Source organism: Azolla caroliniana, unplaced genomic scaffold, assembly GCF_043228905.1.
Source record: "Azolla caroliniana isolate FFs.n. ecotype wild unplaced genomic scaffold, voAzoCaro1.0.p SCAF_13, whole genome shotgun sequence".
Classification (NCBI taxonomy): domain Eukaryota; kingdom Viridiplantae; phylum Streptophyta; class Polypodiopsida; order Salviniales; family Salviniaceae; genus Azolla; species Azolla caroliniana.
Genome location: NW_028230448.1, coordinates 19,198,066 through 19,224,974, shown reverse-complemented (window position 1 = coordinate 19,224,974; position 26,909 = coordinate 19,198,066). Strand labels below are relative to the sequence as shown.

The window sequence follows — 26,909 nt, the reverse complement described above, 5'->3', positions numbered from 1 at the left end:
TTGTGGTTGTGAGAGGCAACAAGTTCACGTTATTAGTATGAAGGTACGATCAAGTTTTGGTTATCTACCATCTCGATTGCACTTTAATTTGTGACTTGGCAAACATGTTGTTAATGGAAAGCAGAAGAAGAGTGTCCACAATATGCATGTAAAATTTGCCATGAAACTGTTGGAATTAGTGCACTCTTGTGTGTAAGGGTGGATACTTGTCTACTCATTTGTTGGATCATGGTTCTTGCTAACATTTTCGCAGATAGTACTAGAAACAACGTTTGGTTGAACATCTTAAGAAACAATTATAGAATGTCAAGAAAATACATTTTCATTCTTAACTATAATGATGAGTAATTCCTCATTCGTTCATTGCCAAAAGGGCTTGGGTAAACATACACTATTGTTGGTCATATGGGCAAAGTCGTAAGCCATATATCTTTGAGCATATCAACAAGTCTAATTGACTCAAATGAACCTCCCTTGTAACCTCAAACAATCACACTTCATAAAAAAAGATGAGGGATTAATCAATTTTTTATTTTATTCCAAAAAAAGATACTCCATTAGTACTAAGAAACGCCCTAGGGTTATACATACAAGATGTACCTTTCAATAGTGAGCCCCTTTTTCTAAATTCTAATCGTCGACTTAAATAAATACTTTAGTGTACAGTAGAACCACTCTACCTTATCATAAATCGGTCTATAAAATATGTTTTTGTTCAAGGTGGCATGAAACTCTAATCACTTGAGCTCTGCCTATTGCGTATTACCTCATATATTATCCAAAGAACCTTTGAGATTATGCACAATCTCTGTCCAAATATCAGAAATTATTTGGGCAGGTCTTTCAGTCACATTTTGAAATACATTTAAACCTTGCGCCTTCCAAATATACCAAATTGTGATATTACTTACCAATTGCCATATTTGAGGTTTATCGGTCTCTATTTGTGGATTCAAAGGTCTATATGTTTTTTGCATCAAACCTATGCAACCTCCTCTTGTTCATATACCATTGGTTTATCTTGTACCACCACCTATAATACCACTCCCCATGTATACACTGCTTGAGGATACAATGGTATTAACAACGTTATGATTTGTTGCCATATTTCTATCGCAAAACCACAACTCCGCAAACAATGTTTAATAGTCTCTACTAGATCCGAATAGAAGAGAAACATCTTTCCATGAATTAAGAACAGGTTGAGCAAATCTATCTTCCCATTTTGTGGAAATAGCCAACTTGTTGTGTTCCATAAAACTCCATAAAAAACTAGGCCTCCAATCTCTACCAGTTCTGGGACAAAACTTTTGCAATTCATATAACAAAAATTGTTTCCAAGGTTTTGATCTTGGTAGCAATCCCCGAATCACCAAAATTGTGATGGCATGGTATGGTGTGTGGACAAGGGAAAATCTAACAGGCAATTAATTTCACACTGAATAAAAAAAAGACGGATGGTGGAAGAAAAGTTCATGAGGGAACCAGTGATAATGTTAGAAAACATCATGAGTCAGGTTTCTTGGTAAAGTTGAACGTTATTAAACACGGAGATCACAAATTTGATATTTGTCACGTTAAATGAGAGAAATGGGGTGCCACCGAAGCTTCAAGCATGCTTTTGCCGACTTGCACCTATCCAATGCCCATGCAAAAATGTGGAACTTATTTTAGACACTCATGCATAAGAGAAATCTATAAAATAAAATGACAAGGTTTGGGGGGAGGGAAGAGAGCTTTTGGGAGACGCGTGCTTTCCCCCAAGAGAAAGCGAGATGTGTAAGAGGACTAGGTAAGCACAAATGAGGAAAAGAAATATGGTAACAAAAGACAAAAGGCAGTTTTGCTTGCTTATAAAGCCAACCTAGCTTGCCAATGAGGCCAACCAAAGCTACCACCAATGAAGCTTACTCCCAAGTTTGTCTAGGAAGCCTAACTATGAGATTGTAGCAATATTATGGTTCATGTATATTATACATGAAACAAATCCATAGTAGAGTTGTTAAATGTGATATCTATCAATTCATCAAAGAATATGCAAATCATGCACTATTAAAACACATTGATTGCAACACATGAGCTTGTGGAAAAATGTTTCATGTTTGAGCCATTGTGTAATCTCAATTATAAAGAAAGACATTTCACATCTCATTCTAAATATCATACATCATTAACTAACTCATCAACAAAAATGGATCACAAAAATGATATCTCATTTCAATTCTACTCGATGCAAATAAATTGTAAATCCATACATCAACATGATTGTTTTGTGGGTTTACAGGTCATAAATATACAAGGTGCACATAAGGCTACAAAACATGCCGTCCTGAAGTTCACCACTAGTACATCAGAGAGAGTTAGTTATCCCTTACAATTACTTGTTCCCACTCAAAAGTTCGATATGTTATTTTGCTCAACTAAGACCTGCCTAATAGTTTTCCCGGATTGGCTTTCACACTCGGCAGTGTATGTTTAATAAATTTGAGATGAATTGATATTCGAGTAATGCCTTTGGTTAGCCCAAAATTGTCCAGTATTGGCAAGGGGGATGGCAATGGTTGCATAAAGAATTGGAAATGAAAGTGCTTGTTCTTCTCCATTTACATACATTGTTGCCAAGTGCTATCCCTTGTTGCTGGCCGGTGATTATGAATTCAGTCTAAGATTTCATCCCAAATGCCCCTGCATGAGCGATTGGCGAGCGATTGGCAGACATCTTGCTTGTTCAAAGGCACGTATTCCAAGGTTAAGATTCCCCCACATCACACAAGCACCCAACACAGAGTGCCAGAGTGCACGATCAGGAGAGAATGGCAACCCCGTGATGAGATTTGCTATCCGGTCAAAATGGCCTGCACGACCAAGGAGATGAAGTCTACAAGTATGATGCTTGAGAGTTGGAAGCATGCCGAAATCTTTGCTCATGGCCTCAAAAAATGTCTGACCCTTATCAGACATACCACTCTGACTACATGCATGGAGAACATTGAGAAACGTGACTAGATCAGGCTTCACACATTCATTGAGCATATTGTGAAAAGTATGGAAAACACTCTCGTTTGATCCACATTTTGCATACCCTGCAATCATGGAGTTCCAAGACACAATTCCTCGAACCGGAAGTTTGTTGAATACTCGTTCTGCAACAGTGAGCATCCCAGATTTTGCATACATATTGACCAAGGCAGAATCAACAGCAAGGTCTCTTCCGAAACGCCCTTTTCTTTCAATATCAGCATGTATTTCTTGCCCCTTATTTGTTGCTCCTACATTAGCACATGCTTTTAAGCTAAAAATATATGTAGCATTATTTGGGAGCATCCCCTGGGATGTCATATGCTCGAAACACTGCAGTGCCTCTTCACCATAGTCATATTCAGCATATCCACTAATGAGAGCGTTCCAGGTGACAACATTCTGGATCAGGGCCTTGTCAAATACATCCTGTGCTTTCAATAATAACCCACACTTGGCATACATATGAATTAAAGTGTTCATAACAATCCCATTGTCCTGTAAACCCTCAAAACGAGCCAATTTTGCATGTATTTCTTCACCATGATCTATAGCTCCAATACGGGCACAAGCTTTCAAGCTGCAAATGTAGGTGACAATGTCAGGGCCTACACCTTCGAGCTGCATCTTGTAATAACAGTTCACAGCTTTGTCACTGTGTCCATGTTCATCGAAGCCTGAAATGAGGGCATTCCATGAGAGCACATTTCGAATTGGAAGTTTGTCAAAGACTTCTTGAGCTCTGTGAAGCATGCCACATTTTCCATACATATCAACCAATGTGTTCCCAACATTGACATCGCTTTCCAGTAACCCTTTTCGTGCTAACTGAGAATGTATTTCAGATGCCTCATCTAAAACTTTTTCGTTGCTACAAGCTTTGAGGATGCAAACAAAAGTTCCAGAGTTAGGAGAGACGCCCTCAATTTGCATCTGTTTAAAAAAATTTAATGATTCCTCTGCATAACCGTATTCAACAAATGCTGTTATCAGAGCATTCCAAGAAATTACATTTCGCACATGAAGCTTGTCAAATGCTTCCTCTGCTTCAACAAACAGCCCACATTTAGCATACATATCAACCAGGGTTGTGCCAACAAGAAGGTTTCCTTCAAACCCCTTTCTTTTAATATAAGAATGCATCTCTTGGCCTGTGTCTGCAGCCCTTATGCTGCCACAGGCTTTCAAATAGGAGACGAGTGTGGCAACATCCGGAGACACACCCTCAAACTGCATTCTCTCATAAAGCTTGAGAGCTTCATCACCATGTCCATGCTCAACATATCCTGATATTAACGCATTCCATGTTACTATGTTCTGAGCTGGAAGGTTGTCAAATACTTCTTGTGCTTTGACAATTTCGCCACATTTTACATACATATCCACTAAAGCAGTGCCGACAACTAGATCTCTTTCTAATATTCCCTCTCTGGCAATGACAGCATGTATTTCTTGGCCCTTATCTGCAGCTTGCATGCTTCCACAAACTTTCAACATGGAAACAAATGTGGTAGCGTTAGGCTGGGCACCCTCCAAGTGCATCATTTCAAAACATTCCATCGCTTCTTGACCTTGTTCGTGTTCGGTATATCCTGCAATTAGTACATTCCAAGAAACTATATCTTTAATTCTAAGACTGCTGAAAAGATGTTCTGCTTCTTCAACAAAACCACACTGGCAATACATATCAATGAGAGCATTACCGAGAATAATGTTTTCATCCAGCAGCCCCTTTCTTTCAATCTCGGCATGCATCTCATATCCCTTCTGAATTGCTCTTGTGCTGCTAACACAAGATTTCAAGATGCCCACAAAAGTGAAAGAATTTGGTTGGATGCCTCTATGCTGCATCTCTGCAAAGCTCTTACATGCTTCATCACCATAACCATGTTCTGCATATCCTGTTATTAGTGATGTCCAAGAGACAACATCTTTAACTGGAAGACTCTTAAACACTCGTGTAGCTTCAGCAACCAAGCCACATTTAGCATACATATCAACCAAGGAATTGCCAACAGCAACGTTGGTTTCAAAAAACCCTCTTTTTACAAGTTGACTATGGATTTCTTGGCCTTTATCAATGGATCCTATGCCATTGCAAGCTTGAAATCCAAAAATAAATGTGATCGCATCCGGAGACACTCCCTCAAGCTGCATATTTTCATAGCAATAGAGTGCTTTCTCAGCATGGCCACAGGTTACATATCCTGCAATAACTGTTGTCCATGAGACTACATTCCTGAATGGGAGTTTGTCAAACACATCTTGAGCTTTGTCAACTGAGCCACATTTAATATACATGTTAATTAAGGTGTTCCCAACAAAAAGGTTACCCACCAGAGATCCATCGTTTTCTATCATTGCATGAATTTCAGAACCTCTTTCCAGGTCCTTTACCTGAGAACAAGCTTTGAGAAGGGCCACAAAAGTATGTGCTGTACCATGTATCACTCGGCATTCCTTCAGTTTTTGATGCAGGTTGATAGCATCATATGGCATTCCACATCTCACATAACCCATGATAAGGGCATTGGATGAATGCTCATTTTGATTCGCCAGCTTCTCAAAGGCACGTTGAGCCTCAGCCATGCTTCCAAGGTCCACAAAAACTGAAACAAGGTAGTTTCCCAGTAATCCATGAGATTCCAGACCTTTTTTGCTAATACACACATGTAAGTGTAAGGTGTTCAATCGATCCTTCACCTGCTTACATCTCTCCAACATGCATACAAAATCTTCAACAGAAGGATTTTGGATCAAACCTTCTTCATTTAGTCGACAGCCAAGTTTCCACAAACTGCAAAGGATTTGTTCGTTCCTCTCTTCAGTTTCTTCCTTCTTCTTATATGCTTTACACATTCTTCTACTTCCAAAAAAATATTCTGATAAAATATCTTCTTCTGTCCATGTTGAAGTATCGGAGCTATTAACCCCTGAGAATGCCTACGACCAATCCTCATTCTTGAAAAGCAAAGGATATGGTTTTCCTGTGATGAACATAAGAATTAATGATAATGAAGCAGAAATACTTTGAAAACTACTGTTTTATCATGTGTACACATAATTCAACTATATAGAAAAGGAAGCATATGTCATGGATTTACTAAGTTAGGTTGAGCATGAGATTGGAAGATGATGCAGACTGGCAGGAAGAGAAAGAAGGCAGTAAGACAATCAACATGGAGAGGGAGGGGGATAGAAAGAAGCAGAAAATTCATTCTGGATAGTGGCACTAGTTTCAAATTTTCCTTTTTGTTTTTCAATAAACCCTTATTCTAGTAATTTCAGGCAGCAGGGGGAATCCTCTCCCTCTCCAACGAAGCTTTTCCCATCACCCATGGGTGACCACCCAATCTCCAGAGATTAGAAAAGTCATTATTAAGTGTTTTCATATCGGCCTCAACCCCTTCCCAAACAATTATGCTTCAAATAGGGATAATTTTGTTTAAATGGGGCTTTCAACGTTTAAACTTATGCAAGTATGTAACATACCATGGATGATGCATATTTTTATTCCCAATCACAACTATTTGCTTGTGGCTATTTCATTTCCATTTGTACTGCCTGTGTAGAAATTATTGCACATACCATGAATGATGCATATTTTTATTTCCCAGCCACAACTATTTGCTCGTGGATGTTTCATTTCCATTTGTGCAACCTGTGTGGAAATTATTGCACAGGATGGGTACCCTATCTAGTATGTCATAACATAATGCACATGTACACACATTTTTGGGGCACATGATGGATTTTGGTTCCTTTTATGCGGTTTTAATACCTTCACAAGCCATACCTTTGGTGTGCCAGTGTATTTGTGGATCAGCGTTTAGCATATGAAAATACTTGTGTAAGAAGCCTAAGAGAGTGGCCTAGTAGGAAAGATAACAATTAAGGCCGCAAAGGCTAGGTAGTACACACTTACATGTAAACCTCATCTTGATGGTAATATGAAAAGTTGTCAATTATCACCTTAAACATTGAGTTATGAGTGGATTAGTGAGTTATTAATGTGAATTCCATAAATAAGCCCTTTTCTAATCAGAGATTGTAATTACTATTAAATCCTCTTAACTGGGTTTAAATGTCTTCCATTACATTATTACCCTCACTAGTCTATGTTGATAACACATTCGACAATCTGAATATACATAAAGAAAACAAGGAAGAGTGTTTTCATGTTGACTTCAAAAATCATAGCGTAAGGCTTTTTTGTAATGTACGCAGAGATTGCTTGCAAATAATGAGAAAAGATAATAACAAGCTATAAAATATGCTGTTCCTTATAAAGCATCAGGAATTTAAATAAGAGGAAATTTTGGTTCGGCCACTACTTCCCTTGAGATCAGTCTGCCTATTTGATAGGTTTGATTTTTGAAAGTTCTACGCAAAAATGAGTTAATTTCAAAAACCTAAATGGATATTTTCAACCATTCAAGCATCAAATGTAAATACTTTCCATATGGAAAAGAAAACGAACATTCAATTAAAAATCAGAAAGATATACTCTTGGAAACCAAAACCACAATATAAGAAGTAGGGTAAAATGAGTTTGCAACCCTAAACTCCTTACATAGACTTTTCACATCCCAGAACATGCGGGATCAATTTATTCCCCCCGGAAATTAGCTGTTTTTTCCGAAAAGCAAAAGTGTGTCCATTTCTAGAACCAAAAAACATAATCCTTGTTTTTCTAATATTTCAATTCATAACAAGGTTCAACAAGTATAGGTAGAGGTGCCTTCCAAACTGTGATGATTACATTCTTGGCTGTGCATATCTACCATTATGATCGTTTGACTGCTTACTCCCACTTCAGGAAGAAACTGTGTGTGTGTGTGTGTGTGTGTGTGTGTGTGTGTGTGTGTGTGTGTGTGAGAGAGAGAGAGAGAGAGACTTACAAATAAGCAGAAACTGCAGCACTTGCTCTGCTGAAGGCAGATTGGGTCCTGTGATTTCACTATGGTAGCTAAAGGAATCCATTGTCCACATGACAAGGGTTTTTTCATAAACATCTACGACATAAGCCGCAACAACCGATTCAAGCACTCTGGCATCTCCCCGACAAAATTTTAGGATCACGGAACATCGGAATTAAAGGTTTGCAATCTAATGTGCAAACCTTCGGAGCCTAGTGTGGTGTGGCATGGCTTCTTCAATCTAGTGAGGCTAACTAGGATCTCAGTTACAGATGTCGACCCTTATGTCCGGAAGCAAAATAAGTTGTCGAATTTGATGCCTATCGATTGTAGGGGATGGGGGGGAAGGATGTGATGGATATACAAGCCATATCTACATTGCTACCAGTCGATGGTTGTTCACTCTCTTTCTCAACCTTGGTCCCACTCTCTTTGTTTCTGATCTTGCTTCTGCAAAAGACACGGTATGGAGGGGATATATCGTAAATATTTTAAAAAAAGAGCAAGTCTCTCTTGTGTGGGTAGAAAGGTGTGAGAAGGCAACACTTGAAATGTTGAGATAGGAAGTTATTGAAATTTGGTACCTGAAATTCTTGAAATCAACTAACTTTATCTTGGAGTCTATGATGAATGTAGAGAACAAACATTCCTTCAAATCATAGTGATGAAGTTGTTGAAACTTGTGTAGTCTGCTCTAGGCTTCCAAGGATGACATGCATGGTGTACAAGAAAAGCTTCGTTTTGGGATCCAACATCCTAGAGAATTTCCTTTTGTGGGACATTGGAGTTTAACAAAGGAAAGTGGACACTACAAGCAAGTGGCAAGCAAGACTACCAATCCCTGCTTCGTTCTTCATTGCGAGCAATGAGAATATACTAGAAAATGACTGATTCACATTGGTGCGAGGGTTCGGAAAGGGTTGCCATACCATGCACACACATAGTACGCACTACTTAACAACGAGGGGTGCATGGTCATCGATGGCGGCACAGAGTAAGGAGTCTTCTTACTGCCTTCTCCCGGAAAAACTATTCATAACTCCATACATAAAGAGGAGCCAGAATAGTAATAGTCCTCCCACTACATAGATAGATATTAATTAGATAGATATTAGATAGAGATAGTTGTTACATAGAAGAAGAGTTAAGTTGGAACTAAACCTGGTGAAGAACAGGGGAGACGATGGCTCTGTTAGCCTCAGCAATTCAGCCTTATCGGCTTCATCAGCTCATTTCGAACCAGTATTATTTTACTCCTCATGATCGTCCCCTCCTCCTCCTCCCCCCCAAGCACAAGAAGAAGAGTCGTGTGGCCACAATCACCCCCAAATCCTTCTCTCCTTTCGCCTCTGCAGGTGCAGGGAAGCTTTCTCAGCCACTGTTGAATGATGATGATCATAATAATAATACTATCTCCCACATACTGGCTAAGATTTCCGTGGTGGCAGCACTTAGCTTTTCAATCGCTTTCATGAACGGTACCTTTTCCTTCTTTCTTTGCTAATTTTTTTTCTCGATTCTGATCACTACTTTGATTTCATGGATGGTCATGATTCATTATATGTTAGAGGTTTAAAACGAAGATGGGGGGATTAATTGGCCAGCATACCCCACTGAAAACTTTGAGAGGTAGTGGCTTTTGCAAATAAATATTCACGGTGCAGGGTATGCTATGAGATAAGATCTCATAAGATGAGGAAATTAATTTCCTGTAAGCGAACAACCCTGGAAATGGACAGATTTCATAATGTGATGGGCATTGCTTGTCGTAGAGATAAATGATTTCCCTAAATTATCTCCCCATTGGTTTGCCTTATGTATACTACTTACCCTGAATATTCACTGCATAAAGAAGAGTTTGTATATCAAGTATGTTAATCTATTCACACGAAATATTTAGTCAAATAACATAATGCCAGATCATAGCCTATGTGGATAGCTAGGTTCTAGACATAGACCTAGGATTTCAAGGTCTTGCAACCCTAATGTGAGGTATCGATCTTGCTGATGCTGATACATTATTGGTGCCCATCCCAACAAGATCAGCAGTGCTAATGCTTTCACCTACTTATGAAGGCTCAAAGTCACACTTCTAAGTCCAAGTTGGAATTCTGTAGACTTCAAGAAGCTGATGGAAACAATTGAGCCAGTATCCAAACTCATATTCGCTGTCCTTCTATGACATTGCTAGATGATTTACAAATATACAATTTCCTATTCAACTCATAACCATGTATACCAGTGGCACCCAGAGACAAAGAAAAAACAATTTTTATCATCAGGAATTTGAATGGGGTGTTCGATCTGTACCATTGATGGGGTTTGCATTAGGAGAATGTCATAGGAAGGAGCCTTTTCAAATGTGGATATTTGATGCACAGTCACACAAGACGGGGTATGTGGTAGGGGGACAACCTATGGAGGGCTGTCCATAATCCAATCAGAAACAGAGATGAAGAAGATGGAAGAACTTCCATCAACCTTGGTAGTATCTAGAAACAGAAGTAATTGTTCTTCAAAGCTTTATTACCTGTGAATATATAGTTTCATCTTCAAGATTATGAATCAAGATATAAAATTCCAGAGTGATGTCTTGGAGTATTGTTTTAAAACCAAACAACATGCACGTGTGTTTGTTTCAGTTTTTCATGTTCCTATATTCATTCCAACAGGAGTTGAGGCTGCAATGGCAAGGCCAGCAGGAGTAAATCGACCTGAGCTACTACCAAAAGAATTTACACCTGTCATTGATGCTGCAGGGTTTCTCTCAGAAGGTCAGGTACAATTTTGCAGGATTTATATTTTTGTATTCTCTATCATTTATATTTCAACCGAGAAATCAATTCGCTTTTGCCAAACAAGGTATAGACATCCATCCTGAAACTGCCCTAAAGAAATTCCAGAGGGCGGTAAAACTCCAATTGAACCACCAAATTTACTGAAGCTACATTGCTATTGAACAAAGAATTTGACTCCTAGATTAGTTACCCCATGATGCACATCATAGCTAACAACACGATCTTTTGCAGTTTGGTGAACCATGAGGACGTTTGCCTGAGAAATAAACTGTAAATAGAAAAGTTATATAATAACTGTTACTTGGAATGGTTTGGTGCTTTCTTTGCTGGCAATTTAAGACATATGTAGGTGTGTCAAATACTAATACAAAATCATTGAGATGTTTAAAAATGAATTGCTGAAAACAAGGATCATTAGCTAGATGGCTCTTCATTTGAGCTGCACGTTCATACATAACACATGCTATGTTAGGGGTACCATGCGAGGGTCCAGTGCTATTGCATATGCTATGTTAGGTTGGGGTACTGTGAAGATCCTACTCTCATGCTATCGATATAGGCAATCAATTCAGGGATAACTATGTCTGTCCATTAATTGAGATGAAAATATATGTAAATTAGGGTAGGGTTGTTGAAATGACATATAATACTGATGTGGCCATGTGCATCTCATTATATATAGCCAGCTCAATTATGAGTACTCTGTTGTTCCCTTGCTCTGGGTCAGAGTTTAATTAGATACGGTCTAGCTGCCTTTATGATTGATGTTGGGATTTTACTATGTGAGTATAACTAATCCAGTTCCCGAAATTTGTCATATGGAAGGTTCCAAAAACAATGTGATTGGAAGATGTCTGCAATTGGATCCATATTGGCTTGGCTGGTTACACACATTTCACTCAATCACCTCAATTTTGATTGATTTGATCTACAACGAGTATAGACTGGATTGGCTGTACTAAATGGATATTGATGAATTCATGCGGGACAATGTTTATTTAGGATTATAACATATTAGAAAAAGGGGTTGCTGGAAAATAAATGGGGCTTAGGACAATAAGGAAGGAATATATGGTTGTATGCAGGATGATCATGGTCTTGATGCATTTTAAAGGTCAAATGCCAGAGTTTATTGCGTCACAAAGCTGGTTTGAGGTCATATAACATCATGGCATTCTTGGATAGTTTCACCTTACCGAACTTGTCCATACACATTCATAACATTTTTTCTTATTACATAATTCAGGAGGGTCGCCTTGCAGAGGAAATAATCACACTTGAGAAGGAAACAGGATTTAAACTCAGAGTCTTAGCTCAAAATTATCCAAATACCCCAGGTTCTAGTTTATATTCTAAACAAGCTCTGTTAGAATGTGAACATAAGCTTATCTTGGGGTAAGATGACATGACGAATGGGAGCATAATCATTTCCTTATATAACATAGAGTGAGGTTAATGCTGCAACAGGATTAGCAATTAAGGACTTTTGGAATGTTGATGACAACACGATTGTATTTGTTGCTGATCCATCCCTTGGTGGTGAGTGTTCTGGCCCCTCGTTTCTATTTATATTTTTATATGTGTTTGGATGTCAGCATGTTTAACATTGATTGTGGTTATGGAAATGAAATGCTGTCTGTCACACCACATTTATAAAGATCTCTATTGTGATCATAATCGTTGATTCCTGATTGCTGATATATATCTGTCAATGATGTCATCATCAGCTGCTTAAACGTTAAGGTAGTGAATGATCAATGCATTATTAATATCGGTATGGTCGACTCTCGCAGTACACAATTTTTGGTTAAATATGATTGTGGATACAGGCAATATACTTAATTTCAATGTGGGAGCAGCAGTTGATTTGAGCGTCCCTCGCAGTTTTTGGTCCCGTTTATCTGGGAAATATGGAAATATGTTCTATTGGCAAGAGAAGGTAGGTGATACACACACGACCACAGTTCTTATCGCAACTTCATGCTTCTTGAAACAATACCTTAAGAGAACCGTAAAGTTTGCCGAACAAAAGCCTTAAAATAGTATTTATACGGATGTTATTGATAGTTTCATTAGTTACTATGTGGGAGTTGATGAAATCAGACATATAGTTTGGAAAGCTTGGGGGTCCTAACCACAAATATATATTACACAGGGCGAGGATGCATCCATTGAAGCTGCTGTGTCAGCTATCCACACATGTTTGATAGAGCCTCCGGGTCCACGTGCTTGCTCCAATATTCAATAGTCACAGGAGTGAGTAATTGGTCCTCATCCTGATCATGTTGTTTTGAGATGTTGGCTTATATTTCTGCTAAAGCACAATCTGTTGTCCAGCCCAGCTCTGCTCCACTCCAGGCATGGCTGGTTAGATAATTTACAATGCTCATTTTATTAATCTGTTCTAACATCCATTCTGTATCAAGTTTTAACATTCATTATTGGAGAAATATTCAATGGATACATGGTTTCTTTTCAAAAGGTAGAAAAGTTCAATCGTTGAGTATACAAATTTAAAAACAAGCAAGGCATGAACATAATATTATGGTTGAAAGACCCCTATTGTGGAAGCCCGATATATTGTCTTATTGAAGATGTAGATCCAATACAATCATTGTAAGAAGAAGATCCCATGGTAGCAACAACCAACATGATAATTAACCCGCATAGGGGTTAATTAGAATAGAAAGTGTCACATTATTATGAGTGTTAATTAGAACCCATAAGAGCACTCCTGACAATCTGATTGTGAGTGTGAGTTAGAGCTCATAATACCACTCATGTCATAACTTAAAAGGATTATTACTAGTTAGTGTAAAATTTATTCCTATGTTTGGGTTTTAGTCATTCCACCCAACAATATCTGTGGCCCTGGATCCTTATAAATGATATTCTTCTAAATGTAGGTTTTTGAACCTATGCAATTGGTTAACAGCCAACCTCTCTACCATTGAGCTACAAAGGAGAAAGGTAGGGATTTTTGCCTCAGACAATCAAAGACCCTTTTTATTTCTATGGAATTCATTTACACTCCAACTCCTATTATAGTAGGAAGTGACGGCGATAGCAATCCCATTTGGATAGTGGATGGAGCTCCCAAATTGTGGGGGGGCATTATGAGCTAACACTCTAATAATCGGATTATAAAGGTAAACTAGAGTTCATTATCCCGCTCCAAATAAGACGATTAGTTTTCCTTTCTTTGATAAGAATGTCATATGCAAATATCACCTAATCCCCGTCAAATTTGTAACTTACCACCATGTGTATCAAGCGAAGCACTTATCTTTGGATAAAAATAATTGGGGGTTTAAAAACATGAGTTGACTGGAGTTGTTGATGGATATGAGGTGTTAGAGACAATAACTGAGGTTTGTTCCATATGGAGTGAGGAGGCTGCATTAATAAATATTGCATGTTCACAAACCATATGGAGCAAGGAGGCTGCATGTTTACATAGTTTGATGAGTGAAGATCTTGATGCTCAATTTGGTGGAATCTTAACCCTTCTGATCCTTGTTGCAATTATTAGGGCAAGTATTTCTAGGTTCAAATGTATCGAATGTGTAATTCCACATATAATAATTTGAACATGTCTAGGTGCTTTCATTAGCATTGCCTTCTAAAGTGTAAAGTAGTACATAATTTTAACCGTCGGAGTGTGGAAAATGCCCCAATGTGAATGTTGTAAAGCTATACTTCTATGATCAAAGAGTTTATGTGCATAAGCTCTAACTAAACTTAAAGCAACAAAAAACTCATTGCCAAAGACTCCAAAAGCTATAAACTTGACCATCATATATACTATTGTGTTTACAAACATTTGGGTTTTAGACTTTCAATCTAGTAGTATGAATCTGTAATCAATATTGTGTGAGGGTAGTTCAAATTTTTTCCCAAGTATTTGCATTTTCAACCAATATGCACATGTGGATGCTTGTTTTGTGGTCATCCAAGCCACTATCTAACCTTGAGCCCTGAATTTCACAATCAAACACACTATCATTACTTACAATGTGCATGCTCACTAGTATGAAATTTGTATGAGATTATATTTGTGCTAGAAAACCCAGAAATCTAGGTAAAAACCTCCCCCCCCTTTGAGCCGTACATGAAAGTTTCTCTTCATATGGCTCAAATCCATTCCCAGAGGCCCACTTGCTTTCTGCCTCTGCCATCATAGGTGAATCGATGGGCTGTAAATTGTCATCTTCTACGCAAACAATTTTTGCATGTTAGATTACATATATCCTAAAAGTAAGGCATAAAATGGCCCCCTAATGTCAGGAGAAGACACTTAAAGGTACCCAAACACACATTACCACTAACTTGTCTACAAGCTTAGTAGTAACATTGAAGCCATAAAATGTGATGAATAGTTCATGTTGCATAATTTTCATCCATATTGACTTTGATAAAGTTGTGCTAGTTGTTCCTCACATCTCACTAGTGTGGCAAACTTGTCAAAGTGTACCACAACCTAGACAAGATGACAATTTATTGGAACAAGTGGAACCACATCCCTTCTCCTTCCATGTTCTAAATAAATAAAAAACAAAGAGTCTTAATAATCAAACTCAAAATGTTTTTTTCCATTCCTTTTTAAACAATTCTTTATGTGATTTAAGGTGTAAGTTTTGTCCTTTATATGGCAATGCTATTGTGTTGTCGATTTCGTCAAGTTTTTACAAGCCCTATGCATCAAGCTAGCACTTTTATATTGTGTTTTACTATGTAATGTCATGCCATAGGCTAGTAGCTCAAGTACGATCGTCATTTGGTGTTCTAATGTTTCAAAATGAAAATCAATCAACTATGTTAGGCACAATTTTTTCTTAATCAATGTTGAATGCAACCCTCTTTCTTTCAAATCTTGGAATCTATTATTCCTTGTCAATATGGAATGGTTCAAGTCATTTGCTATTTCATCCCATACCTTTATTGACTTTTAACATGACAACGGATTTTACTTTGAAATTGTAACAAATAGTGCAACATGAAAATTAACTCTTTAAGATTTCACTTTGTACCTTCCTGATCAACTTTCCATATAAAAATCACATTATATTAAATTTGTATAGATAGCAACATGAAAATCAAGTCTTTTACATCAAATGTTGCCAAATGGAGATTCTCTTTGACATTCAAGATTAAAAAAAAAGATACACATACGTGCCAGATTATACAACCATGAAAGGTTTAGTTTAAATCGGGAAACTCTAAAATTGTTCTCTAGGTTTTCTTTCTCTCCCCAAGTGCCCCTAACTTTCCACTGTTTCCTAAATGCCTTAATCCAAAGAACGATGAAAATGTGATAAACTAAAGATCAATTCCTCATATGGAGTAACCAAGGACCTTTGGGGAAATAACAAGAAATCAGAAATGTAGGGACCATCGTGAAAATAAGGATAATTTCTGGAGTTTTCCCCATCTTTAGAATAAATATTAATTCTTTGTGTACATAAAAGACCAACTTGTAAGTAAAATATCGATACTTGTTATATTGTCTCGAGGTTTAACAATATCTTTAGATGGGTCTAATTTTATGATCTACTCTTCATATAATTCCAATTTAACCATTGTTGAGGAAACTTTGATACGCAAGGCCCGATCATTACAAATCAATCTCATACTTCAATCCCAGGTGACATGATGCTTTTTATCCGATTCGTTGTTTTTCATTTCAAGGTCTATATATTCTTGGTCTAGCATTAAAGAAGGATCTTGCATATATATTGACAACAAGGGACCTGGCTTTAGCCAGGCTATTCACAAGGACATGCACCTCTCTTAGAATAAGTACATGCTCACAGGAGGAAACGTAGACCTTATCAAATCCAAGAGTATCTAATTTATGTGTGTGTCCTATATCTAACTGATATATTGGGGTCTTTTCTCATTGAAAATACGATGATGTAAGTAAAGAAAACAAAATATAGAGAAAGGAGTGGTTAACTAGAGAAGGATATTATTATTTTTATACAAGATAATATTTGGTCATATATCTATATATGTGATTTTAAAACAAAGTGTCTCCAAAACCTTCATACATACACATTATTGTACAATATAATGTGTGTGTGTGTGTGTGTGTGTGTGTGTGTGTGTCTCTCTCTCTCTCTCTCTCACACACACACACACACACACACACACACACACACACACACACACACACACATCTATCCATCACAATACATTGAAAAGACATGTACATATATGTTGATGGTGCATCTTGTGACCTAGTATCATCACATTATGTTTTTTTGTACACTTTAAGGATACAAAGTCTTTCTCCTCTGCAATTTATGTATGTACATGGTTTTCCAAATGGCATGAAAAATGACTTTTTTCCAATTCTCAACATGTACTTCAAAGTACCAACGAATAGAACTTCAAGGAAGATTTTATGCAAACCAACCCAAGATTATGACCTAAATCTTGGTCGAAGCATGAGATGAAACAATAAAGAAAAACATATATCCCACCCACAAGGTTGGTATTTCAACTCAACAATGAAGAGTACCATAGATATTGTTTGTGAGACAATGCTCGAGGTGCATCGAAATTTGTTGCAACCTTACACACCACGTTTTATCAAGTTTTTGTGCACCATGAATCTCCATCTGTGGTGATCTATGTTAAGTACAATTGAATATTATACAACTAAGTAGCTAGAGTCTACTCACTCCAAATTGATTCTTCCCACTCGTTTATTTATGGTTTTCTAGCAAACTGATGTGTCCATAGGCATGCATATTACATTTAGATTATTGTAATAGTGCCAAATCTAGTGTTTTCTAATTCAGTGCATTGATTTTTTATTTGTCTTTTAGAAAAACAAATATAAGTAGTTTGATTGATAATGTGACTCTGCTACATTCCTATGTAAACTTGGTCATAAAGTCAATATAAATTTTCTATCTTCTTTGGAGTTCAAAGGTATAAAATGTCAATTCTACCTTACAAACTTGTCTTCCCTTCATGATGTGAACAACAATCTCAAAAGAAGTTGGATGTTCTCCATCACTAAAGAGCCAATCTAACCTTAACTTTATCTTGGGGAGTGTCTCCGAAGAATGTAAAATACTTTTGCAACCTTGATCTTGTCTAATAATGGTTGACACATCATGAAAGAATAGGCAATGCTCTAACGAATCAATTATCATTGCTTAGATGAGAAAGATTTTCTTTGATGTGAAATACTACTCCTCTTTTTGTCGAGTTCATAGGTATGTATACCCATGTATGTATTGATTATGTGTTTGTCCATAACTTTTAAATGCTTATATTGGGTGTGCGATTGAGAAAGTTACTTCCACATTCTTAAAGAAAGCCCTCCATCTTTAGAAAATTAAAAAACTAATGTTTTAAAAATTATACCCCTATTCTCAATATGTTCAGTGTACTCTCATGTACAAAGATTGCAAGCAATCATTTCAATGTAAGATAATCTCATCTTATAAATTTGGTAAATGGTACTTGAAAACATTCAATCAAATCTTAAAAAACGATCTTGGCCATGTGGCTACCTGAAATTACATTGGAAGGGCTTCAAAGGTGTTTGTTTGTTTGTTGTAACCAATCACCATGAGATATATTGATCATTAGGTGTGTTAAATAAAAAAACATGATACATTGATAGAGGGAGACACACAAAACTTTATCCTTTTTCATGAAATGTCTAGAAAAGCACCTAGAATCTACATACTCGTATGTTGGATCCAGTTTTAGTTGATGCATAATCCCATCCCATTTGAGCTTATCACACACACAAAAGTTCAATTCTCATTGACATGTTTATAACCTTCTACATTTTGCTTAAACTACTTGAACTAATATGAAGATAGTTATTTCCACAAAGTAACAACCACAATCGCACTCCATAATAATGTTGGGAAACTCCCATTTGCCAAAGTAAGATGAGCCACTTTAGTTTTCCCTCATTAGATCAATCACTTCTCCTCATCGACAAGCATCAAGAATCACGTTAAGGGATTCAGGTGCTTGAAATAGAGGCTCCTCGTTGACAAGCACTTCTCATGGTTTTCAGAAAGTGATATCTGGGGGTAATAAGAGATGTGATCTAGATTCAATTGTAATGACAGTTTTGGACATCATTTATTGTTACGATATAGAGGGCACAAAAGAAAAATTGTAAAAAGAGTAGAGGTATTCTCCATAGTCAACTCAAGAGGGTCTTACAAGTGTTCTCTAGGCGTGACAACAATAAATACATCACAACCTTGAATGTGGATGATGTATTGACCAAAAAGGGCTCCTCTTGGAAAGAAAAATACTTTGTCTCAAATATTGTCTTGTTTTTTAAGGTTAACCTTGAATCAGTTCTTCAATGAAATCCTTAAGAAAAATATTGATGGTTCTAAGTTGTAACATTGAAATTGCATAGCTAGACCCTACAACACTCGCAACAAGGCATATTTATTTGTATGTATAATGAAAAAGAGAAACAAAAACAATGTAGGTAATAACCTTGAATACCCATGAATCTTAGGTGCACTCGTGAAATGATAAGACATTGGCTATAATGGGAATATTCATTTACCATGCAATGGATATATCAAATGTTCATCACTTTTTAAACACGATCGTCAAGCTGGTGCAACAAACTAGCATTCAGGGACGGTGATCCATGGAGGGCAGTGCCTTATCCTTGGACTTGTTATAGGTGGTCAGTTCATCATGGTGAATGGAAGTGCTTAACAAGCTAATATGTTAGTTCGGTTAGTCTTTAGGGTGCATGTTTATCCTGGACTAATTCTTAGTCACAAACACAATGTATTCCCTTCCGGAATACTATCCAAAGGTGAGGTAGGAGGGATGGTGTTATGCCTTCTTACAATTACTAGTCATTCGGTTACGTTCTCCGATATATAGATATATACTATTCGGTATACAATCCGGATATGAATTAACACACATAAGATCAAAACATAGAAGTGTAGAAGGCAAGTGCACAATATATAACAACAATGCCTATATTACTCACTCCTCAACAATACAATCCAGACCCCTTATATAGGTAGCCGGTTCTAATACAAAGCAGTGTCTACCCGGATCGGTACATCTTCTCGAATCTAGCACCTCATAATATCTCTTTAATCTATTTCTATTACAACGTTTCACTTTTACTAATTACTTCATTTCCTATGATATCCTCCCTTCCTCCGGTTCATACTTTATCCGGTTCACACTGCTTCCAAACTCTGGTTCTCCGTCTTCCGACTCCTACCCTGTCACAACTTCACTGGGCAATAATGCACAACCCCTTGTATTAAAGCAACCCAAATACTTTAGAGAACAATTGTTGGTTGGTGGTTGAAGTGAGTTCTATGTGGATATGTTTGCTTATAAGCATATTACCTACATGTTAAAGGTCCATCATATAACTATGTTGCAATCACATTTCAACGCTCTACTCAACGTACATGCTCTGTTCCTTCCATTGTATCTCAATGTCGTCGTTTGTTTGTAAACTTTTTAGTTCATCGAACAGTTTACATGGCACCAAAGCATTAGGATAAGGTACACTTGTTTGGCGGCAAGAACTTGGAGGAGATTCTAGCAAATTTTGTGACGATTCAGAGAAGGATGTGAGTGCTCAATCATGGAGAGAAAATAGCACCAACTAGTGAATATAGACAGAATGGTAGATCGAGGTCACAACTATTGGTTTGTTCAAAGAGTATGTATGATGACAAACTATTCTAGATTCCTATGAGCTTTTTGCTTTGGAGTTGATGAGAATCATAGATCTTGGAAACACAAGAATGTAGATTGTAGAAAAGAGGCGCCATGTCATTTTAAACATTGACTTTGATTCAACACACGTGGGGGGGGGGGGTGGGGGCATAATGAATGATTTAAGATTTCTTCGAAGCAATGGAAGGTATGGAATAAAACCGAGATCCAAATAGGGAAAATCAATTAGTTGCTCGCAAAACATAGATTTAACATATGTTTTAATACTCTACGATGGTATTTGGTCCTGCCTTATACCACAGAAGAAAACGTTGATGGTGAGTTTTTGAATTCAAGATGAGATATTCAAGCATTTTACACACTCATGTCTTATTATGAGAGATGTATATTAAAGGGACTAGGAAATGAATGTCCCTCACACCAAATATGCACACTTAATGCATGACGGATTTAGAATGACGGATTTAGAATGGATAAATGTAAGTCATCTTCCATGTAGACGGAGATCGAACTGAAGCTCATGAAAACAGGAAGTAGAGAACATGAAGTGGAAAGACAAATAGAGCAACCAAACATCAAATTATAGTAGTTGAGTCACAATATTTGTTCAATACAAAAACCAACTCACGTAGTTTAGCAAAGTTTACAAATGATCTAGATAATAGTAGTATACATGTTATGTTGATTGATCAATATATAACAATTGAGTAAGAAGGAGCAAGGGCCACTTCAACTGTGGTGAATGAAGACAATAATTTAGAAGTTAATGCATTAGTTGATTCTGGTTGATAGGCAACCTCTTCTATGGAAGGAGCTATATAAGTTTAAAGAACTACATTTGGTCACCTTAAGCCAATATGTTGTATGCATATCCAAGGAGTGTATAACGTTACAAATTAGTTCATTGTACCTATTATTGTAATCATGCATCAATGGTCTTCATAATATATATTTCTTTGATTTTGTAATGGGAATTTATTCATATTGCTTGTATGTATGAATCCTATTCATGGTGCTATAAGTAGCAAGACCAATGGGTCTACAAGACAAAGATGAGTTGTAGGTTTTGAAATATGGACATTGCACATTGTTTGCAGGTTCTGAATATATGGATTTTGTGTAGAAAATATCATCTCATATATGAAATGAGTTAGTTGATCCATTTATAATGTCCTTAAGGTTGCGCATGCTGGCATTTACTTGTGGAAGGTGCATTATCTATGTAACGTCGTGAGACATTAGAACGAATACAATCACCTTTATGATGAAATTAAGATATGATAAGGATTTTTTTAAATATGTAGTATTTCTTTGGGATTAATTCATTAAAAAACTAGTAGTTTGCATTATGCAATGCAAAAGAGATGGGCATCTTGTGCACATATTGCCGGCTAGCTTGTAACCCTTATATGCCCAATGTGAGTACAAGTTGGCTAATGCAATAAGAGAGATTTTGATATCGAAATGAGTGACATTGCTCTAGGGTATGAACATAGTATATTTAGGTTGATTTATAGGAAGAAGCTCGAGAGTGAGCCTGGGGACATTGGGGAGAGAACCATTGGGGTAGGATGTAGAGGAGTTGCTTGTATGGCCGTGGTATGGCATGGTGGCATAGGATCAAATTTAGGTGGCACTGGCAATATGTATGATAAAGAGTCAACCGCCCCCTCCCCCCGTATGGGAACAAGTGGAGGATGTCTGTATTATATATGTATACATATATGTGGTGGGTCCGGCCGGCAGGGCGGATGACCTGAGGAAAGGAGCAGTAGAGAGAGAGAGAGGAGTTGAATGCCAAATCGTGCCTACATAGGATATGATATAGATAGATATAGAGAGATTCAGGAGAGAGAGAGAGGCACGTGATTTCATTTCTTATTTTTAGCTCGTTTCTATGTCTTAAATTGTAATGTTGTGGGGGGGGGGGGGGGTATTTGTGTGTTTTGGGGATTAGACATTGGCAGGAAAGGACGGAGGGCCCGCACGCTCTCCCTCTCCCTCTCCCTCTGTCTGTCTGTCTGTCTGTGTGTCTACTATGCATACATACATTATAAATATAATAGGAGTGAGGCAATGTAGTGGTAGTAGAGGTGGGTGGATAATTGTAGCAACCAACCCCTCCCCCCCCCACCCCCCCCCCCCCACAACAGAATAATATCCCTCCCATTCATTCATTCATTACAAATTTAAGAGAGAGAGAGAGAGAGAGAGAGAGAGAGAGAGAGAGAGAGAGAGAGAGGGTTAGCCCCCAGGGCCCACCACATACAAAGAAACAGAGAACCAAATCTCTGCTTCCTAGAAGAAGACGTCAAACTTCTTGACTAAGAGAACACTCTGCCACGTCATGGTCATCTCTCACTGACACACACACACACACACACACACATTCTCTCTCTTTCTCTCTCTCTCATGAGAGAGACACAGAGAGGAGGAGGAGGAGTACGAGATGCATGCAGGCAGGTCCACATCAGGAACAAATGGGTACAACATAAATACATACATACATACATACATACAACCAACTCCCAACACTCCTCCCTATAAATACTACCACCATCTCTACGACTACTACTAACTACACTCTATTACTACTAACTAGTAACTACTACTACTACTACTACTACTAACTACTACTACTACACACACAATCTTCCACCCCCACCCCCACCACCTGCACTCTCTCAGCTCTGCTACCTATTATTAGGACAGACAACTACTAGACACACACACACACACACACACACACAGAAAAAGAGAGAGAGAGAGAGAGAGAGAGATAGGGATCAGAGCTGCTCCTACTAACTACTAATATAGAATATATAGATTATATATATATATATTTAGTGAGGGAAGAAGCGCTCGCTTCCGCTAACCTCCAATGGAACAGCAGCATGTCGCTGATCACCATCCCCATCATGACCTCCTCTTATATGGCGGAGATGCAGCCGACGACGAGCAGCAGCAGCAGCAGCAGCTCCCCATGGCATTGCCGCTCTGCTACGGCGATGGCGGCGATGGCGGCAGCATAATGGGCGGCAGCTATCACCACCACCACTCCAGCTACAAACGGAGCAGAGATGAGAATGAGGAGGAGGAGGGGGAGCACCACCAACACCTCTATGGATTGCAGACTGCTGCCGGGATGAATGCGGCGGCGGATCCGATGAGCTACATTACCAGCAGTGGCGGCGGGGTGGCTGGGACTGGGGCTGGGGCGGCGATGGCGATGGAGTCGCTGATGAGGGTGCTGGGCTGCGACCAGAGCGAGGTGATGAAGGCTCAGATCGTGGCGCACCCTCTCTTCCCTCAGCTACTGGATGCGCATTTGGCCTGCGCGCAGGCCGGCACGCCTGCTGATCGCTGGCCCTCCGCCTCCTCCGCCTCTCACTCTCACTCTCAGCTGGAGGCCCAGCTCCGCCTCAATCGTCACATCCTCCACTCCAAATACGCCGCCCATCATCACCTCCTCGACCTCGCCCCTTCTCATCATCATCATCATCATCATCATCATCATCATCATCATCCGCCGCTGCCGCCCACCACCGCCAACATGAAAGACCACCTGGACCACTTCATGGTACCCATATTTGCGTATATACATATACCTACCTACCTGCATTAGGTAGGGTTTCGGAAATATCTCAATTCTTCACCGACATGCATAATGCGTTTGCATTTTCCCACCTCTGTTTTTTCGCAGATCAGCTTCATCCTGTTGCTGCAAACGTTCCGGGAGCAGCTCCGTGAGCATGTTCACGTCCACTGTGCCGAGGCCATGACTGCCGTGGCGGAGATAAGGGAGGCTTTCTTGCGCTTGACAGGTACCTTCCACCTGCAAACTCGTGGTTTCCATCAAGAGATTAACGCAAAAAATCTGTTCTCGCCATGTATATATCTAAGAGTAAATGCATGAGATCATCCATGCTAATCTCATCTCGTATGCAGGGAAGGAGTATATAAATTCATGCGGGGACCAGGAGTATTCGAACCCGGGTATGTCTGACGATGAGATGATGGAAGAAGAAGATTATCTGAAGCCGCAGGCAGGCAATGAGTGCATGATGAGCGTCGAAGATGAGATGCTGAATGTGTTGGTAAGTAATAGCCATCCCACGACCTCAGGGGCTGGGGCCTCCGCTGCCACCGCCACCGCCTCCTCGCTAGACATGCATCTCAGCAGTGCCTACAGCATGGGCGGAGATGGGGGCAATACCGCCAATTACATCCTGAATGCAGACATCGACCGCACTCTGATGGAGAATGTGAGGAAGGAGCTGAAGGTGGAGCTGAAGCAGGTATATATATTTATATATCTCTATGCATATAGATTTCAAGCTATGTCAAGCATTTTCATTACAATGCTCTATATTGGAGCAGGTATATTTATATGCATATAGATTGAGCTGTGTGTCAAGCATTTTCATTAGAGTGCTATATATTGAAGCAGGTATATGTATATGCATATAGATTTCAAGCTATGTCAAGCATTTTCATTACAATGCTCTATATTGGAGCAGGTATATTTATATGCATATAGATTGAGCTGTGTGTCAAGCATTTTCATTAGAGTGCTATATATTGAAGCAGGTATATGTATATGCATATAGATTGAGCTATGTCAAGCATTTTCATTAGAATGCTATATATTCAATAAATTCAAATGCAGGATGATTGAGATTGGGATTCTAATTTGGGGGGGTTTTGGGCAGGAGTATCGTCGGAAGCTGGCGGACGTGAGAGAAGAGATCCTGCGAAAACGGAGGGCTGGTAAGCTGCCTGCCATCACCACCTCCCTGCTCAAGCACTGGTGGGATGCCCACTCCAAGTGGCCCTACCCCACGGTACTCTCTAGGGACATTGCAGTCTACTACACTTGCCCCTCGGACCGCCGATAAACATACATACATACATACGTTCGATTCCTTCAGATGTTACATATGCACATATATGTGTCCACTAGCTGCTACACAATCCACAGTAATGCCATTCCATCTATCTATATATTAACTGAGATATTTACAATGTATGGCCCATGAATCGCATGTGTTTGCCTACATGTGCTCAACATTTGGAGGTACGATAATATTGTGTGTGACTGTAGAGTAGAGGTGCGTCGAACGTTAGGGATTCTGAATCTACGATCTAAGCCTTAGCGTTACGGAAGGAAGATGTGGTAAACATTGTGTTGAGTAATTGAATCCCACAATGGCCTTTATGCCTTACACCCAAGATTGCCACCACGGAATTAGGCCGGGTTCCGACACATCTAGAATATCAGAGCTTCGGCTCCGAGCTACCGGTGAAAATGCTTATCATAAATATATGATTTGTTGCAATTAGTTAGTAATACGATGAATGAAGTACATACTGAGAACTATAGTTTGGGTGTTTATATGATGTCTGTGCCAGCTCCAGCTCCAGCTCCCTCCTTTTGCTTCTTCATTCTCCTTTCTTCTTCTTCTTCTTCGTCTTATGCTGGTAATGCAGTTGTTAACACTTTATATGTATGGAAACAAATTGCAGGAGGAAGAGAAGGTAAGGCTCATGGGAGAGACAGGTCTTGACATGAAGCAGCTCAACAACTGGTTTATAAACCAACGCAAACGTAACTGGAGCACAAGCCTGGCTTTTGAATGGAAAGAAACAGGTAAGGTACTGTAGCGGTTTTGGGGTATAAGTAAGATCTATCTCTATCTATATATCTATATAGATAGATAGATAGATAGATAGATATGTATGCTAATCACTAGTTTGCCCCATTGGGAACTGATTACCCATAGTTTTAACTAAGTAAACACTAGCTCACTGCTAATTAGCTGAACCGCCTACTCGATCTTGTTGTCTTTCGGCAGATGTTCCGATACCACCACCACATGAAATTTTCTAGCGTTGGTAACGTCTACATTCTGGCACGCATTCACCTGAATTAATTCCCATTAAATTTGTTTAGGATCGATCAATCTTCTTCCATGTTTGTACTCCCCCCCTCTCCAACCAACTATTCATTCTTATCAAATTCACATCCTTGTTAATGTTTCAACATTATGTAGTTTTCTATTACTTAATACTTTCCCACTTATTAATTATCTCGACAAGCTATTTGTAACTTGGCAATTATCAATCAAAATCTTCATTTCATGATCACCATACATGACTGCTCACATGACACGCTGATGCGTTTCTTATTTGTTTTGCTTTGTTTTCTGGCGACAATCTTCGTCACTCGTAAAATCATGCTACATCTTAAATATCCGACCATAGATAAGTTCTAGGGACACCGTCATTTGAGACTGAGACATTATGGATCATTTTGAGAACTGAAATATTGCATGTTAGTCACTAACAGTCCAAGTAACATCCCTATCTTTCTTCGTTTTTGGCAAATATCTTAATCCGAACCTATCAACCAAATGGTGGTACATGTATTATCTTAGCGATACCATTATATACA

The 26,909-nt window shown here is 38.6% G+C and overlaps 3 protein-coding genes across 5 annotated transcripts; 2 read left to right on the top strand and 1 right to left on the bottom strand.

Moving 5' to 3' along the window:
• Positions 1–2,233: 2,233 nt before the first annotated feature.
• LOC147856540 (pentatricopeptide repeat-containing protein At4g13650-like) lies at positions 2,234–8,024 on the bottom strand. Of its 2 annotated transcripts, none has more exons than XM_087329517.1 (2): positions 7,920–8,024; positions 2,234–6,005 (listed from the first exon to the last, which is right to left on the bottom strand). In XM_087329517.1, the coding sequence occupies exon 2, from the start codon at positions 5,875–5,877 to the stop codon at positions 2,671–2,673; it is 3,207 nt and encodes a 1,068-aa protein (XP_087185643.1). In that variant the 5' UTR covers positions 5,878–6,005; positions 7,920–8,024; the 3' UTR covers positions 2,234–2,670. The 2 variants fall into 2 exon arrangements, with proteins under 2 accessions (XP_087185643.1, XP_087185644.1); XM_087329518.1 differs by lacking the exon at positions 7,920–8,024 and having other exon boundaries at positions 2,234–5,627; positions 5,722–5,842.
• A 1,054-nt stretch (positions 8,025–9,078) lies between these two features.
• LOC147856539 (thylakoid lumen 15.0 kDa protein) lies at positions 9,079–13,179 on the top strand. 2 transcript variants are annotated; one of them, XM_087329694.1, is made up of 6 exons: positions 9,079–9,415; positions 10,610–10,716; positions 11,982–12,072; positions 12,203–12,274; positions 12,565–12,674; positions 12,891–13,179. In XM_087329694.1, exons 1-6 carry the CDS (start codon positions 9,121–9,123, stop codon positions 12,981–12,983), a joined length of 768 nt encoding a protein of 255 aa, XP_087185820.1. In that variant the 5' UTR covers positions 9,079–9,120; the 3' UTR covers positions 12,984–13,179. The 2 variants fall into 2 exon arrangements, with proteins under 2 accessions (XP_087185820.1, XP_087185821.1); XM_087329695.1 differs by lacking the exon at positions 9,079–9,415 and adding an exon at positions 10,290–10,441.
• Positions 13,180–23,336: 10,157 nt separating this feature from the next.
• Positions 23,337–26,441, top strand: LOC147856538 (homeobox protein knotted-1-like 3). The gene is made up of 6 exons (XM_087329131.1): positions 23,337–24,035; positions 24,159–24,279; positions 24,404–24,753; positions 25,168–25,299; positions 25,982–26,105; positions 26,311–26,441. The coding sequence occupies exons 1-6, from the start codon at positions 23,337–23,339 to the stop codon at positions 26,343–26,345; spliced, it is 1,461 nt and encodes a 486-aa protein (XP_087185257.1). The 3' UTR covers positions 26,346–26,441.
• Positions 26,442–26,909: the final 468 nt, after the last annotated feature.